The sequence below is a fragment of the Cebus imitator genome, unplaced genomic scaffold (genome assembly GCF_001604975.1).
Source record: "Cebus imitator isolate Cc_AM_T3 unplaced genomic scaffold, Cebus_imitator-1.0 Scaffold54, whole genome shotgun sequence".
Classification (NCBI taxonomy): Eukaryota; Metazoa; Chordata; class Mammalia; order Primates; family Cebidae; genus Cebus; species Cebus imitator.
The window spans coordinates 4,271,659-4,289,012 of NW_016107369.1; the positions used below are offsets into that span (position 1 = coordinate 4,271,659).

At 55.6% G+C, this 17,354-nt stretch overlaps 1 protein-coding gene across 6 annotated transcripts; it reads left to right on the top strand.

Annotated features, from left to right (window-relative positions):
• Positions 1 to 786: 786 nt before the first annotated feature.
• Positions 787 to 17,003, top strand: RPS6KL1 (ribosomal protein S6 kinase like 1). 6 transcript variants are annotated; one of them, XM_017528640.2, is made up of 11 exons: positions 788 to 905; positions 2,515 to 2,799; positions 4,099 to 4,223; positions 5,424 to 5,516; positions 11,039 to 11,086; positions 11,472 to 11,604; positions 12,681 to 13,271; positions 13,594 to 13,686; positions 13,851 to 13,933; positions 15,159 to 15,254; positions 15,573 to 17,003. In XM_017528640.2, the coding sequence occupies exons 2-11, from the start codon at positions 2,535 to 2,537 to the stop codon at positions 15,681 to 15,683; spliced, it is 1,638 nt and encodes a 545-aa protein (XP_017384129.1). In that variant the 5' UTR covers positions 788 to 905; positions 2,515 to 2,534; the 3' UTR covers positions 15,684 to 17,003. The 6 variants fall into 6 exon arrangements, with proteins under 6 accessions (XP_017384134.1, XP_017384129.1, XP_017384132.1 ...); XM_017528642.2 differs by having other exon boundaries at positions 789 to 905; positions 13,597 to 13,686; XM_017528645.2 differs by lacking the exon at positions 15,159 to 15,254 and having other exon boundaries at positions 787 to 905.
• Positions 17,004 to 17,354: the final 351 nt, after the last annotated feature.

Sequence of the window (17,354 nt, forward strand, 5' to 3'; positions counted from 1 at the left end):
AGGCCGGTCAGCACTGAGCCTGCAGGTGAGGTCTGTGTCACAGGGTCTTAACCCATCACAGGCTGGAGTGCAGTGGCACAATCTCAGCTCACTGCAGCCTCAACCTTCTAAGCTCAATCCATCCTCCTACCTCAGCCTCCTGAGTAACTGGGACCACAGGCACACGCCACCATGCCTGGCTAATTTTGTAATTTTTATAGAGATTGGCTCTACCTATGTTGCCCAGGCTGGTGTCGAACTCCTTGGGTTCAAGTGATCCTCCCGCCTCAGCCTTCCATTGTGCAGAGATGCCAGACGTGAGCCACTGCACCCGGCCTATGTCTTCAATTTTGAGTTAGGTTCTGACATCAAAAGCCTCCTATTGCTGGGATCTTTATTCTCTGTAGCCTTCACTGGACTGTAAGCCCCATGCGGGTGTGAGCAGTGCTGTCTAGTCCGCTGCTACATCTCAACACCCAGCTCCTCGTGCATGGTAGACTCTCAATACGTAGCACTGAATCGCTGGATAAATGAATGAAGCAATGAATGAGAAAAGTCCTAGAAGTGGCACATGGCCTAGATTTCTGAAGCAGCCCCTTCCGCATCCCCGGGTGATTCTAGACCTGCTCTCCCCACCCCACCCTGCACCCCACCCTACCTTCCTCTCCCTAAGCCGACCCTGCCCCCTTCAGCCCCCGCAGCGCAGACCCTGTGGCTTTAAGGCCGGCAGGAACTGAGCCGGGCGGTGATTGGTGGTTTATTCTAAGGATGAAGGATGAGCTCATCCGCAGCCAATGGCCGCGCTGCACCGGCTGGCCCCGCACCTGCCGGACGCCAGAAAGTAGCCGCCCGCGGCGCGCTCCGGTGAAGGGCCGGTGGCGGCAGGGGGAGGCCTGGCCTGCGGACCCAGCTCCCAGCTCGGGCAGGTACGGTGTGTGTCCGGCCCCTCCTCCACCCTCCCAAGCGAGGGGCCCCCTCAGCCGTTCCCCGCGGGATCGTGCACCTTGCGGCCGGGGCCCCGCGGGCTGCACGTGCCGCTTTCTGTGTCCAGGCGCAGCCAGGCAGCTCTGCCCGGCAGGACCCGGCCGGGCGGGGTGGCCCCTGAAGCCAGCACAACCCTCCTGGGTGACCCCCAGAGCAAGGCCTCAGAGCCTCAAGTCCCCCGCTGGGCTTGGCCGAGAGGGGAGGGTGCGGCCTCCCTCCGCCTCCTGGCCGCGTCCTGGCTTTCTGCCACTGGCTGAGGCTGTGGGCTTCCCCTCCCGCCCCACTGCCCATCCTGCTGTCTCCTCCCTCTCTCCAAATGACCTGGGGTTGGAAGTTCCAGGCCCTGCCCATTCCCAAAGGGACCTGGGAGAGCAAAAGCCAGGCAGCTGTGCGGGCTCCTCTCTAAGCCCCTTCCCTAACCGCAGCCACAGCTCTCATCCCTTTGGCTGCCTGGGTCACTCATTGCTCAGGGAGGAGCTGCTGTCAGGTCCTTGGAGACCACATGGTCTTCTCAAAGATAAAGCCAGGAGGACAGAGCGATCCTCCCTGGGGCTGGGTCACCCTGCGCTCTTCCAGCCCCATCCAATGTGGCACCAAGTCTGCCACGCAGTCATTCCATCTGCCGACAGATCTCCTGGCCCAGCGCTGTGCTTAGCTCTCTGCTGGCTCCAGGAGAGGTCCTCACTTGCTGACCACACTGACCTCAGAACCAAGGGAACAAAACACAGCAGGGGCAATCCAACCCATCCACAGAGAAGTGCTGAACCCCAAAGGGTAAATGAGATTCCCACAGAAGGAGTGGGGGAGGGGGAGGGACGAACAGGCAGGGTGGAGGGAACAGCATGAGGAAGAGCATTTGAGCCTGGGGTGTGTGGCCTCCATGTGCTGAATGCATACTAGACATCAGCCTTGCTCCATGGAGACCCCGTGAAGGTGGCTATGGATCACAAATATTCTCAGCTCTCTCCAGAGCTCAACATAGTACTAGATGCTCCAGAAATGTTTGCTGAACTGCATTAGAATGGAAAGGAAAACAGCTTCAGGCCCACATGGTGGCTCACACCTGTAATCTCAGCACTTTGGGAGGCCAAGGCGGGTGGATCACTTGAGGTCAGGAGTTCAAGACCAGCCTGGTCAACATGCTGAAACACCATTCTACTAAAAATACAAAAAAATAGCTAGACGTGGTAGGCGAGTGGCCTGTAATTCCAGCTACGTGGGATGCTGAGGCAGGAGAATTGCTTGAATCCAGGAGGCAGAGGTCACAGTAAGCTGAGACTGCACCACTGTACTCCAGCCTGGGTGACAGAGAAAGACTCTGTCTCAAAAAAAAAAAAAAAAAAAAAAAAATCCCTAAGCTGGCTATGATTCTACCATTATCAGCACTTAGGAAGAACCTGGAGCCATGAAAAGACTTTACCCACTTTAGCTCTGACCCCTCCAGTCTTTGGGGGTGAACATTAGTCTCCCTGATATTCAGTGGGGGAGACTGGGATGTGGATGGGGGTGTCCTCCCAGCTAGGTCCTCCCTAACGCATTTGCCCATTCCAGGTCCCAGCTGCAGGGCAGCCATGAGCCTGGTGGCCTGCGAGTGCCTGCCCAGCCCTGGCCTGGAGCCTGAGCCTTGCTCACGAGCACGGTCCCAGGCTCGCATGTACCTGGAGCAGATTCGCAACAGGGTGGCTCTGGGGGCGCCTGACGTGACAAAGCGTGACTATCTGGTGGATGCAGCCACACAGATCCGTCTGGCTCTGGAGCGAGACGTTAGTGAGGACTATGAGGCGGCCTTCAACCACTATCAGAATGGTGTGGACGTGCTGCTCCGTGGCATACACGGTGAGGACCGGGGCTGGGTGGGGCTGGGCAGGGGGAAGGGGCCAGGGCAGGGCTCCTCCTGTCACCATCTCTCCTGTCCTCTGCCCATCCGTACGGGGTGAGCAGGGCACTATGCTGGCCTGCAGAGCCTCCGCGAAGGACAATGATAGCTGGCACTTATTAAGCGGTTCCTGCGTGCCAGGCACCATTCCAAGGGCTTTATGTAGATTCATTCATTTGAGCTTCACCGTAATAGAAATTACTATGTATGTTCTTGTCTGTCATTCCTAGTACATGGGAACCATTTGTTTTATTACCATGCTCCAGATGAGGAAGCTGAGGCATGGGGCAGTTAAATAGCTCGCTCAAGGCTCCACAGCTATGAAATGGCAGAGCTGGTGTTTGACTTCACAGGCTGTGTACTTGGCCCACCACACTTGACTGTCTGTGGAGCTAGGGTGGGCTCCAGCCCTCTGGGAGTTTGCATTCTAGTGAGGGGAGACTGATGAGTTGATTTGGACAATTATAGTCTCAGAAAGATTAGGGGGAAAGTGAAGGGAGGAAAGAGGGAAACAGTTCAGGCTGGGCCTGCCTAGAGCATTTTCCTGAGGTTAGATCTCTAATCTGAGCACTGGAGGTTGGTAGGTGCGTTACTAGGTGAAGGACTGGCTGGAGACAGCGAGAACAGCCGAGGCGTGGAGGTGACAGGGAAGTTCCCTTCAGGGCAGCATGAGGAACTTCCGCGCCGGGGGGGCGGGGGGAGAGGCTGGTGCTGAGGCCAGTTTGAGACGCCTGTGGGCCCTGGTGGCCAAGCTGCGGGTGGGCATTGGGCCTTCCCTGCCATCCAACTAAGGAGACCCCTCAAGCTTGGGCTTCCAGTCTGTCCAGTCAATTCCTTTATCCTCCAATCCTGGTCCCCACCCTAGCCTTCTTCACACTGGGCATCAGAGATGGAAGAAGCAATGCTCTCTGGAATCTTCTGTCCCCTCCTCTGAAAAAATGGTTGGGGAAATCCCCACCCTGTCCCTTCCCAGGGTGTGACAGCTGCCAGCAAGGCAGAGGGTGCCAACAGCGAAGTGCTGTCTGCTGAGGAGTGGTCCTGGTTCCCAACCTCCTCCTGCCAGCTCCCATCCTCCTCCTTCCTGGCTGGTTCCCCACCCCAGAGGAGGGGCTCACGACGTCATCTGGGGGCAGAATCTGCCGAACAAGCCTTAGAAACGGGAGCTCTCTCCTGGGGAGGGCAGAGGGCAGGCAATGGAGCTAGGACTCCAGCCCTCTGAGGCCAGGGCTGGGGACCCTGGTGACCCTCGTCTCCCACAGTCGACCCCAACAAGGAGCGACGTGAGGCTGTGAAGCTGAAAATTACCAAGTACCTGCGGCGGGCAGAGGAGATCTTCAACTGCCACCTGCAGCGGCCACTGGGCAGTGGAGCCAGCCCCAGCATGGTGAGGAGACCCCCTGTCCAAAGGCCTGAGCAGGAGGCGGGCTCTGAGGGGAGACTGCGGAGACCCCGACCCACAGGCCCGCCCTGGGCTGCAGGGTAGGGGCTGGCAGTGGAGGTATTAGTTGGGCTGGAGTGTGCCAGGGCGTCCCATCCTCTTCTCCTGCTGGCTTCCTTTCTCTCCCACGTCTCATGGTTCATTCATTTCCAAACAACTCACTGAGCCATATCCAGTTCAGTCTGCTCCCTCACAGAGCACTCGACGTGTGCACATATACATCTGCCAGCCTTGCACACGGGCCCATGTACACGCTTGCGCGTGTCCACATTCAGAGCCTCCTGATTCTGTCTCGGTTGTGAACTGGCATACGTTTTGCAGCAGACTGCGACACCCACGTATGCACACACACTCTCCCACATGGCTTCTCTAAACCAGTAAGTGCTCGGTGAGGGTGGAGAATGCGTGCAGGCTTCTTACCCCACAGACGCGCACGCTCGCACGGTCCTCCTCGGCTCTGCATCTTGTGAGGCTGCCTTCCCCAGAGCAGGTGCTTGGTCTTTGAGGCATGTTCCCTGAGACTCAGTTTCCCAAGTTATTTCCCTACCCCCATCTTGGGAGCTTCTGCTTTTTTTGAGATGGAGTCTCACTTTGTCACCCAGGCTGGAGTGCAATGGCATAATCTTGGCTCACTGCAACCTCTGCCTCCCAGGTTCAAGCAATTCTCCTGTCTCAGCAGCCCAAGTATCTGGGATTATAGGCAGACACCATCACGCCTGGCCAATTATTGTATTTTAGTAGAGATGGGGTTTCACCATATTGGCCAGGCTGGTCTCAACCTCCTGACCTCAAGTGATCTGCCCGCCTTGGCCTCCCAAAGTGCTGAGATTACAGGCGTGAGCCATAGCACTTGGCCTAGATGGGGCTTTTGAGAGGGGGCTTCTGAAGCCCCAAGAACTTCATGGGCCTTGGACAGGGGCTGAGCAGAGAGGTTGGCCTGGCCACCCTGGATGGTTATGGGTGCCTGTCAGTCAAGGCCAGCTTTTCCACCCAGCCTGCCCCTGTGGGGCGGGGCCTGCCTGTCCCCCTGCCCTCCGCACTGCTCTCCTAGCATCCAGAAGCCCCTGCCTGAAGCCTGGTGAGAAGGCCATGGCTGAGGAGGGCTTGGCCCTGAGGCTGTGTGTGGACTGTCTCCCTCCTCTGCAGGGTTTCAGCAGCCTGAGGCTCCGGCCCATCCGCACGCTGAGCTCTGGCCTGGAGCAGCTGAGGGGCTGCAGGGTGGTCGGGGTCATCAAGAAGGTGAGTGAGTGAGCACTTGTCTTGCAGGAGGGAGACAGGGTATGCAATTTGGGGTGGTGGCGGGGAGAAGATGGGATGTGGTGAAAGCAGGTCTGTAGCAGTGGCCCCCACTCCTCCAGAGGGGGTGGACAGGGGTCAGAGGGGAGTGCAGCTGTGTCCAGCAGTTCCCACCTCTCCCCCATCCCCAACACGCATGACTCAGTCCTGGGTCCTGGAGAAGAAAATGCGGGGAACGAGAAGAGGCCGGTTGGCCAGGCACAGTGGCTCACACCTGGAATCCCAGCACTTTGGGAGGCCAAGGCAAGAGGACTGCTTGAGCCCAGGAGTTGAGAGATCAGCCAGGGCAACAGAGTGAGACCCCATCTCAAATCAAATAATATAAAATATAAATTTAAAATATAATATAAAAAGAAGAGGCAGACAGGCCCTTTCCACAGCCCTGAAGCTCAGACCCAGAAAACCTGCTCCTTGGGAGAGTCGGGACAGAAACTGCAGGAGGAGCGAGGCGCTGTGCCCAGGCACCCTGCCAGCCCTTGAGGCCCTGCTCACTCCCAATTCCCGATTCCCACAGCACCCCCACCATATTCACCCTGAACCCCAGGGCTGCAGCCAAGACGCTCCACGGAGCACAGCTGGGGACTTCCTGCAGCTGGGACATGCTCCTCTCCAGAAACCTGTCCAGAGAGGGCCTGTGCTGGCCCATCCTTGCCCAGGGCCTTGGCAAGTCTGCCCCTTTTTTCTCTCTTGACCTAACTCTAACTTCACCCTATCTCAACCCCATCTCGCACCCTTTGCCTTGTTCAGGGCAGACAAGGAGCTAGGAGGCAAGGTCCCAACCCTACTTGGGGCACTTGTTATTAGAGTGAAGGAATCAGAAGGACAGAGAATAAGGTCAAATGAGAGTCCAGCCGGTTTGAGGCTCCCCTCTTCCCCCGAACCCTGGAATAGTCACCCAAGAAGTTGTTTACCAAGCTGGTTAAAGGGAGAGCTTCCTAAAAATACAGCTACACAAGAATCTGTTATTTAACATACTCGCCAGGTGATTCTGGGGGATCTGGGGGCCCACAGAGAAAAGGAGACAGTCCTGTGATTCCCACCAGCAAGAGGCTGACATGCTGCCCGCAGGACAGCCCCATGCTGAGCACCAGCCAGGGTGGCCACAGGCAAGCCCCCTGTTCTCTGAGCTTTGGTTTCCTCTTCTGGAAAGTGAGATGAGAATTCTCCCCCTACGGGGTGATCTGGGAGGTCAAATAATTTTGGGGAAAGACTTGGCACATGCTATGACATTGAGTACATGCTGGATGGCTCTAAATACTAGTGACAGGAGTGAGCCGGGAGGCACGCAGGCTCCTGTTCCCAGGGCTTACTCTGGCAGCTCCTCCTGAATCCCTGCACTGCTGACCCCAGACGGTCAGTGCAGGCCCTGCCAGCTTCCATCTGCCACGATCTCCTCCCCACTGCTCCAGTGTCAGTGGCCACGACCCGACCTTGGCTCAGCACAGCCGCTCCCAGAGACCTTCAGGGAGGTGACCGACAGACACCAGGCCTCCCAGTAAGATCCTGCTGAACCATATGTGTTATGGTGAGAGGGGTTCTGAGCTGAGTAAGGTAGGGAAACAGTGAGTTCAAGTTATAGTGCTTTGTTTTTTAATGAGAGGAGTTCTTAGAGGTTTTAGATGCAAATGCACACTGTGATACAGAATTCACCAAACTTGTTTAGCCTCAGGAAAGTGGTTTAGGAATCTAGTGTTTCGAGGCCACTGCAGATGGAAAGCACAAATTAAGGCCAAGACCAACCATTCTTTTTTTCTCTCTTTTTTTTTTTTTTTGACATAGGGTCTTGCTCTGTAGCTCAGGCTGGAGTGCAGTGGTGTGATCTCACTGCAGCCTCAACCCACCAGGCTCAAGCAATCCTTCCGCCTCAGCCTCCTGAGTAGCTGGAACCACAGGCTCAAGCCCTGTTCATTTCTTCTGTTTTTTTGTAGAGCGATCTCGCGGTGTTGCCCAGGCTGGTCTCGAACTCCTTGCCTCAGGTGTCCTCCCACCTCCGTCTTAGCCTCCCAAAGCACTTGGGATGACAGGCGTGAACCACTGGCCCAGCCCATTCTGTTTTAGGACTGCCCTGCTTTTTTTTCTTTTTTACTCCATCTTGGATACTCAAAGACTTCACCTCCCTCCTGAGATTCTACTCCCTTTCCCTGTGTTGTGCCCACGCCAGGAGCAGCACTTTCCCCAAAGTAGGAAAGCTATTCCTTCCTCTGGGCCTGGGTTGGATGTGCTATCCCCTTCATTCCATTCCACAGCTCTGCCCAGGCAGATCCGGGCAAGTGGGCAGTGCCAGCAAGCGGCAACCCTCAGGTTCAGGGAGGAAGCAAAGGGCTGGCTTAGGATGATGCTTGAGTGAACCCTAATGTGTCTGGCTGTTAGAGTAACTAGGGGCTGAGGAGGTGGTGGCATGGAGCAGTGAGGTGGGTGGGTCGGGGCTTGGTAAGCAGCCAGAATACCCAAGGGCCTGCCCTCAGAGCCTGGGGGCCAGGGAGACATCACTGGGTATTGGCTGAGCTTTGTCCAAGGAGCTAGATTCTGAGAAGGGGTGGAAGAAAAAGAAGGTCATCCAAGTCACTTCTTCTTTTATTTGGCTTAACACAGGGGTGTTTTTTTAATTGTTACCAACATTTTAAAATGTGCAGATTTTTATAAAAGTCCAGATTTCCTGCTTCTCTTGAAAAAATTAGATCTGGAAACGCTTGGGTTCCCATTCTCCCATGGCAGCAGGGAGTGGGGGAGGAGATGCTTGCTTTAGATGGGGCACCAGCACCCCCCCCCCCCCCCCCCCCCCCCCTCCGCCCTGCCCATTTGCTCACATGCCTGGCCCCTGTGGGCCTTTGAGTTTAAGAACCTGTTTGATTTTTGATTTTTTTTATTATTTTTTCTTTGAGATGGAGTTTCACTCTTGTTGCCTAGGCTGGAGTGCAATGGCATGAACTTAGCTCACCACAACCTCCGCCTCCGAGGTTCAAGCGATTCTCCTGCCTCAGCCTCCTGAGTAACTGGGATTGCAATCATGCATCACCATGCCCAGCTAATTTTGTATTTTTAACAGAAATGGAGTTTCTCCATATTGGTCAGGTTGGTCTCAAACTCCCAACCTCAGGTCATCCACCTGCCTTGACCTCCCAAAGTGCTGAGATTACAGGCGTGAGCTACCACACCCAGCCTCCTGTTTGAAACCTTTACGCTTGTTTGTTCCATGGGAGATTCCTCCTGGGCTTCTGATACTTTGTGTATCTTTAAAGAAAATGTTTACCATTTCACCAAAGCTTTAATTGTCCCTCTGTCCCAAGAACTCTGTGGGTCTCTATTTAAAACGATTGCCCTTTTTTAAAAGGTGAGAGAAAACACTCAGAACTGCCTTCCATCTTCCCAAATGGAAGGCTCACCTGACAGCTGAATGGCACCTTCTCATTTCCTCCATCCCCCAAACCACTGAGTAAAAGGGATTTCTTATTTGTTTGAATGAATGGGAAAATGCTCCCCACTCTGCTGCTCTTTTGAAATATGAGAGAAAAAAAAAATCCCCCTGATATCCTACCTAACTCCAAGATAATCACTGTTACTGTTTTAGTCTAATTCTTTTTGGATAATGAGGTTGGTGTTAATTTTTTTAACAGAAATATTTCAGTGGATAGATCAAGGTTTATTTCTGGCTTCCCCAGCCTTCCCTCCTTTGCTAGTTTTTTTTTTTTTTTTTTTTTTTTTTTTTTTTTTTTTTTTTGACTCTGTCAATTAGACAGCCTTGCCCAGGATAAGGTGGCGGGGAATCCCACTTGGCAAGCGACAGTGGGGAATTATCCAGGGTGTCAGGATTTGTGGGAAACTCTGTTTTCCTAAATGATTCCAGAGTTTTCTTCCTTGCTTTTTCAAACGTTGCACAAGTTTGGTCAGGGAGCCAAGCCCAGGCTGCACTTGGTCTCTGGCTGTTGGAGGAGAGACCTCTGGTGGTCAAAGACGACACCTTGCTCCTGCTGCAAAAGGTCCTGGGAGCTCGTCTAGTCCACGGCAGGCTCAGGAGGGAAGGCCCTTGCCAAGGGCGCCTTGTTGTGCCCCTAGTTCTAGTAGAGTCTGCAGGGCTCTGAGATTGGTCTGCCTGGGCTCAAGTCCTGTGTCTCAGGGCAGGCCAATAGCCAAGGAGTCATACCACCATGGCCTGGCCTTGCTCCACACGCCCTCACCTGGGCCGAATCCTCTGCCTTTCAGCCCTCGATGTACCCATGTACTGCTGCAGTGTGCCCCTGCCCACCACACAGATGAGTCAAGGACCCAACTCCAAACATGGACCTGACCCTGCGATTGGCAGCCTCTGCCTCTAATAGAAACAAACACAAGTAGAGGACGGCCTCCCAAGAGGACTTTACAAGTTTTATTTTCAGTCAGGAGCACATACACAGGTTTTTCACATAAACTTGTGTCATGGGGGTTTGTGTAAATGAAGGGTGTGGAATGGGGAAGAGGCCTGAAGGCAGTGTGCCAAGCCTGTACAACATGGCTGCACATCAATTGTAAAACAGATCAGAGGCCAGGTGCAGTGGTCATGCCTGTAATCCCAGCACTTGAGGAGGCCAAGGCAGGAGGATCACGATGAGAGATGGAGACCACCCTGGCCAACATGGTGAAACCCTGTCCCTACTAAAATAAAAATCAGCTGGGTGGGGTGGTGCATGCCTGTAGTCCCAGCTATGTGGGAGGCTGAGGCAAGGGAAATGCTTCAACCTGGGAGGTGGAGGTTGCAATGAGCCGAGATAGTGCCACTGCACTCCAGCCTGGCGACCGAGCAAGACTCCATCTCAAAAAAAAAAAAAAAAAAAAAAAAAAAAAGGGGGGGTGGGGTCAGAGAAAGTGACTGGCTTTGAGGTCCCTTCCAGCTGTGACACCTCAGACCCTGCAGCATGGTGGTGTTCTGCCCAAGGCCTTGGGCGAGAGGCTGACCTCCAGTGAGTCCAGGTGGAACAGGGCTTTCTCAGCCCTCCCCTCAGGGGGAATGGGGCCTGGGCCAGCATGGGCAGGGAGAGGCAGGGAATTCTTCTCACATGCTCACCACACACACAGGCTGAGCCGAGGCGAGGGCTGCTTACAGCGCATGTGTCCAGCATCTACCACATCCTTGTGCTGTGCGGAGATCTGGGAATACAGAGCTCACAGTCCAGTGGGGAAACAGATTAGACAGGGTAAACAGGCTCTGAGGGTGAACCCAGAGAGCATGAGAGACAGGTTAGGGACCCCAGCCCCTGTAATCTTGGAAAGGCTTCCTGGAGGAGGCAGCATCTGAGACCACAGGTCTAGCAAGTGTGGATGAGCAGTGATCAATGTCAGCTTTGGGAGTGCCATCAAAGCCTGCCCTCCCTGCCCTGCCACTGGAGTGAGACAGCTTCAGTGGAGGAACCTGGGTAGGGGGTGGTCAGGCTGGGGACACGAAGCCCCAGGAGCTAGCACACACCTAACCAGTGCCTCTTGTATTTCGGTAGGTGCAGCTGGTCCAGGACCCGGCAACCGGAGGGACCTTTGTGGTAAAGGCAAGTGCCTCCCAGCCTCTGCCACTCTTCATCCCCTTGGGTTGTTCTCAGGGCTCTTGGAGACTCCCATCCAGAACCTGCATCTGAAGCATGTGCTCCCTCCCGCCAAAAGCTGATTGTTCTGCCCAAGCATCCCCCACTTTCCAGAGGGACCTCCACAGTCTCATGTACACACACACACGTGTATGCATACTGCCGCCTCTTGGGCCAGAGGGTGGAGGACCCAGATTCTACAGGGGCAATGGGGGTAAGGCAGGTCAGGAACTGGGGAAGACAGTTGTTCCACTCCTCATTCAGGCGCCCCTGAAACGAGGGCTAGGAGGTCCCCTAACAGCAGCAGTCTCTGGCCTGTCCCAAGCTGATCTGTCTTCCCCGCCCCTCCCAGAGCCTACCCAGGTGCCACATGGTGAGCCGGGAGCGGCTGACCATCATCCCACATGGAGTCCCCTACATGACAAAGCTGCTCAGGTACTTTGTGAGCGAGGACTCCATCTTCTTGCACCTGGAGCATGTGCAAGGTGAGCAGGCCGGGGGCCCCTGTCATCTCCCTGGCCTTTGGGGTATGTCATCAACCCTTAAAATGCTGAGCCCTGGTGGCATGGGGGCTCAGGCCTGCAATCCCAGCACTTTGGGAGGCTGAGGCAGGCAGGTCACCTGAGGTCAGGAGTTTGAGACCAGCCTGGCCAACATGGTGAAACGCTGTCTCTACTAAAAATACAAAAACCATTTGGGCGTGGTTGCGCATGCCTATAATCTCAGCTACTTGGGAGGTTGAGGCAGGAGAATTGCTTGAACCCTGAAAGTGAAGGCTGCAGTGAGCTGACACCATGCCACTGCACTCTAGCCTGGGTGACAGAGCAAGACTCAGCACCCCCCCAAAAAAAAAAAAAAAAAAAGCTGAGTCCTGGGGAGGGGTGCACAGACCAGGGAACTTGGCCTTTCTGGAGGCCAATCAGGCTGTTGTGGGCCTGTGGTGGTGCCAAGGGGGCACGGGACATCCTGGGGAGGATGTCCACATCATAGGCAGGAGTGAGAATTGCAGCTGTCTCCTTTGTTGCCATTTCCTCCAGCGTTGGCTCTTTTTATTTTTCTGGGCTGTGCTGATCCCTTGGGAGTGACCAGGTAGGGTGGTGGTGACTGAAGCTATGAGGACAGGAACTGGGCCATGTGGCAGATACTGCCGATTATATTGATGACCTTTAAACAGGTACACATCCTGGGGTCATGACACAGTCATTATAAGCCTCCCTGGTCTTCTTTAAATCAGTCTCCCTAAAAGCAAGTATTCACACTGGTGAGACCACCACCCAAACCAAGAATACGGACAGCACTATCCATCTATCTGTGGTGTGTCAATTCATGAGGCTGGGCCTGCTTTGCGGTGGGCGGCGGGGGGGGCGGGGATCGAAAGGGCAGAGGTAATTCTAAGCTGAGGGGTGAGAGGGAGCACTGGTGAGGGGCTGAACTAGGCCAGGACAGCCAGAGGCGGAAGCTCTGTGCCCAAGACAGAGGAGAGGTAGGAATGGGACCAGGGCCTGGCATCCACACTCTTTCTCCCTGTCCCCATGCTCACCGCTCCCTCTGCATGGCCCAGGAGGCACTCTCTGGTCCCACCTGCTCTCCCAGGCGCACCCCCGACATTCTGGGCTCAGATCTGACTCTACCCAGGAGAAGATGAAGGCTCAGCTCAACCCCCACCTCAACCTCCTAAGCCCAGCGAGGCTCCCCTCAGGCCATGCCCCTGGGCAGGTCAAAATCGCCCTGGAGCCTCCTAGGACTTCTTTGAGCCTTCCCCCAGCCGGGGAGGCCCCATCCACCAGACCCCAGAGGGAGACTGAAGGTGAACCCACAGACAGGACCAGCACTTCTGGTTCCCTGGACCTTCCAAAGGCCCCAAGTGACCACCTGTACCTTCAAGCAAGGCGGGCTGGCCAGAACTCAGACACTGGGACCTCTCAGGGACTCACCTGGGTTCCTGAGGGGGCCGGCCCAGTGCTGGGCAAGAATCAGAGTTGCCTGTCAGTGGATGGGGCTGGCCCAGGCTGTGGCAGTGCCACCTGGAGAGTGAGGGAGGAACAGGTGAAGCAGTGGGCTGCGGAGACGCTGGTAGCACTGGAGGCGCTGCATGAGCAGGGGGTGCTGTGCCGGGACCTCCACCCCGAGAACCTGCTCCTGGACCAGGCAGGTAGGTGCCCTTCCCACCCCTCAGGGGGGCTGCCCCCAAGCCTCCAGGCAGAGGATGAGATCCCCAAAATCAAGGGGAACTCCAAGATTGTCTGTTCCTCCCCGGCCCCACCCAGCATTTCAGTGGGCCTATGCCCGAGTCTGTGGGCAATACAGGAGTACCCTGTATTCTGTGGGCCTCAGGGTGCTGTGCCCCTGTGGAGGTTCTGCCCAGCATGGCCATTGGCTCCCACTGCATGACTGTTGGGGAAGCCCTGGAATCCTTCCCCTTGTCAGCTATCCTCAATCTTTGTCCCTCCTTTTTCCTCCTACACACACTGGAGAAGGTCACATCCGGCTCACATATTTTGGCCAGTGGTCAGAGGTGGAGCCCCAGTGCTGCGGGGAGGCCCTGGACAATCTCTACAGCGCCCCAGGCAAGAAGGGGGGAGGCCGGGTGGCCCCTGGCACCTGGGTACCTTTGTGGGGGTTGTGCCTGGAGTCTGAGAATGACAGAGGGGATGAGTGGGGTCAGGGTAGGATGAGAATGGAAGAGGCCCTCTTGAGTGAGGCTGGGACCCTTGTGTTCTTGTTCCCACAGAGGTGGGTGGGATTTCAGAGCTAACGGAAGCCTGTGACTGGTGGAGCTTTGGGTCCATACTGTATGAGCTGCTGACAGGAATGGTGAGTGGCTGGGCTGGGTGTAGTGCCCTGGTGGGTGCCACTGAGTGTGAGTTGGGCCAGGCTGAGTGTGGGATGGGCAGAGGCTGACTGGCTGTCCTGCCCACACAGCTGCCCCAGAAGCCAGGGACACACTTAGCTGGCTACAGCTAAGGAGACTGTCGACTTCTATGAAGGAGTGTCAAGTGGGATGGTCAGGGAAGGTTTCTGCCAGAGCGTGCCTGGGCCCAAGTTTGGAGGGAGCACAGTGTGTCACAGCCCTTCCTCCCAGGAGGGCTGTTGATCATCCTGAGCCTACCGTTCACTCCTCCCACCCATGCCCTCGGGGGCTGTCACCTCCAGACCTTAGCTGGAGGCTGGGAAAGAGGGGCTTTTTCACCCAGGCAAGCAGCTTCCCTGTCCAGCCTTGGTCAGTCATAAGCTCAAAAGATCCCCCTGCAAACACCAGGGGAACCTGTGCACAGGATGAGGGCTCTGCCTTCTGTCCTCCCCTCTCATGAGCACTGCAACTGAGGCCAGTTATGTAGGCAGCAAGGGAGAGGCCAAATTGCATTTTAGCAGGAAATAGCCAGAATGGATGTAGTATGAACTGAAGTCCAGGCCTGACCAGCCCATCCTGGCTCCCTCCTGCTTTCATCCCATGTCACAGGGCCCCAAGAACCCTGGCTGCAAATACCCTCCGAGTGGCTCTCCTCCCATCTCTCTAGCCCAGAGTTCCTGGCCCTCCTCCTGGGGGTTCTTGGAAGCTCATACTTCCCTCCAGACAGACCCTCTGCTCCCTGAAGCTGTGGCTTTCTGGGGCGTGGAGAGGTCCTATTTTCTTTTCTTGCCACATCCCTGCATTGGCCCTGATGGTAGCATGCCACAGCCTGCTGCCAAATGAATAGTCCCTGTGGATTTTTAAATAAGACAAGTTCCATCACTGTTCCCGAGTGCCTGCCCTTACTGCAACCCAAGATCGATGCTTCCAGCAAGCTTAGAGCCACGGGAGACCTAGGTCCAAACCCTGAACTCGGCACAAGTCCCTTTACCTCTCTGGGCCTGTTTCTTGCCTTTAGCGGATAATGTAAAGGCACTGCTTAGCATCTAGCACTGTCTGGCCGTAGCAACTATCATCATTATTGTCATCATCCTCGTGGGATGTGACATGGGGAAAATCCTGGTTGCCACTGGAACACAGACAGGCCTGAGGTTGCCTCCTCAGAGGCCCTTCCCTGTGTCCTCTCAGGCACTGTCCCAGAGCCACCCTTCAGGAATCCAGGCCCACACCCAGCTCCAGCTGCCCGACTGGCTGAGTCGCCCAGCGGCCTCTCTGCTGACTGAGGTGAGGTGTAGCCCAGCCAGAGGAAGCAGCGGCCTGGCCTGAGGAAGGTGCTGGGAGGGGCGCAGAACTGTGTGTGTGAACCACATGTGCTTCATACTCGGTGTCTGATGTGGGTGCAGAGGGCAACAGGGTCAACACATTTCTGTATGTTGGTGGCCAACCACCACCACTGTCCTCAGGGTAAAAAGGGGGTTCCATGGGCTAGGGTGCCAGGGAGCAAGCCCCCTAAGGAGCCATAGTGGTCAAAGTCCCTGGAGGTCTGCCCATGCCTCTGCAGCGGGAATGGGGAAAGCCAGCTGACTGGGCCTCTTTCTACAGCTGCTGCAGTTCGAGCCTACCCGGCGCCTGGGCGTGGGAGAAGGTGGTGTCAGCAAACTCAAGTCCCATCCCTTTTTCAGTACCATCCAGTGGAGCAAACTGGTGGGGTAAGAGGGCAAAGCGGGCAATGCAAGCAGCTGGCCTGGATCTCCTCTCCTCCTTGCCCGATATCTAGGGCTGGCCCTCTATCAACAGGAATGGAGGGCATTGCCTGTCCTGCTGGGCTCCTGCCAGGGCCTCAGAATTATGGTCATATGGCCATCTTCCAGTAAGGGCCAGCTCCTGGAAAAGTAGGGGGTAGGGGCAGTCAAGGCTCACCCTGCTAAGCAGCTTGAACCTTCCACCCGCCAGTCAACAGACCTGTTGAGCACGCAGACTCACCATGTTACAGGGTGCCTTCTGTGGCACTGGCGCTGAGCTGACCACCTGCTGCGCCTACTGTGAGGTTCTGTGACTCACTCACTGCCATGTTGTGCCCTACTTGGGACATCTCTGGAGACTCATCTCAGGACACTGATCCACTGGCTCAGTGGACCCTAACCAGGCTGTCCTGGCTGGTCATTTTAGTCACACAAGTGGGGCTTTTCCACTAGAAGCTGTTCCTGCAGCTGGGGAGGCCCAGAAGCAGGGATGCCATCTGTGGGGCAGGGAGGGATGAGGTGGGGGACAGGGGGATTCCCCCATTCCTGAACATGCCCCCTATCTTGTGATTTCAGACTTGGGAGAGCAAAAGGGAGGGGAAGAAAATAAGAGAAATGGGGGAAAGAAGGAATGCACGGCTCTGCTCCTTAGAGCAAGTCAGACATCAGAATCAAGAGCTCTCTTCCCCAGGGGGCCCACCTCTGTGTGGGGAGGGGGCAGTCTGCCCCAGGGGCACAAAAGGACAGCAATTCAGCCTCCAGGCCAAAGCAGCCGAAGGTGTGCCCATCAGGACTCCCTCTCAGGCCTTGGTTCTGTTACCATGTCACTGCCTACTAGGACTTCACACCCTTTGAGATAAGAAACCCCAAAACATATAACGACTATACATGGCTCTTAGCCAGAAGTCTTGCTTCTGGTCTCTGAAAAACTGGGGTAAGTGGTTACTCTAAGACAACTGCCCCCAGTTTGGGGTTTCATTTTGGGGTTCACCCCATCACTGGGGTATGGGACCTTAGAAACTAGACTTTTGCTTCCAACTCCTCCCTGCCAGCATCCCAGTCACCACCAGGTGGCGCTTCAGACACGGTTCTCCCATCTGGCTCTGAAGGCCCAACTCTTGTCAGGCCAGACTCCTGTCTCGGCCTGACTTCCTCGGGCTCTGCAGGAGACTGCGACAGAGAGGACATGCAAAAGTGCAACCTGTATATGACTCTGTGCTCTACATCCTGGCTCTCACTGGGGCTTACCCAGCCCCAATAAAGCCTGCAATGGCCTCTGTGTTCTTGCTTCTTCAATGCAGTGAGTGAGCGTGGCTCTTGGGGCAGGTTGGAAGGCTCTTGCCATAGAAGCTCCAGAGTGAAATCAAGGGTGAGGTTGGAGGCTGCCAGGAAGTAGGATGAAAGGCTGGTGGTGAGCAGCTTGCCACCTGTGCCCTGGGCCTCAGGGGAAATGGTGGGGCAGGGGGCAGGCTGGGCTCTGTGGGGAAGCAGAAAAGGATGAGAAGTCTTGGAAGAGGCTCAAGGTTCCTGGGGGGAATACCAGTTTCGTCCTCAGTGACCCCTTGCAACAGAAAACTGAAGCTCAAAGAGGTTAAGAACACAACCTACCCAGAGTTACAAGTTAGTGTTCCTTCTGCTACTC

Bases quoted from the DNA above. Each gene is read 5' to 3' on its own strand.
- RPS6KL1 (XM_017528640.2), top strand. From the start codon at position 2,535: ATGAGCCTGGTGGCCTGCGAGTGCCTGCCCAGCCCTGGCCTGGAGCCT. The intron at 2,800-4,098 runs GTGAGGACCGGG...CGTCTCCCACAG, and splicing joins GCTGCTCCGTGGCATACACG to TCGACCCCAACAAGGAGCGA. The intron at 13,272-13,593 runs GTAGGTGCCCTT...CACACACTGGAG, and splicing joins CCTGCTCCTGGACCAGGCAG to AAGGTCACATCCGGCTCACA.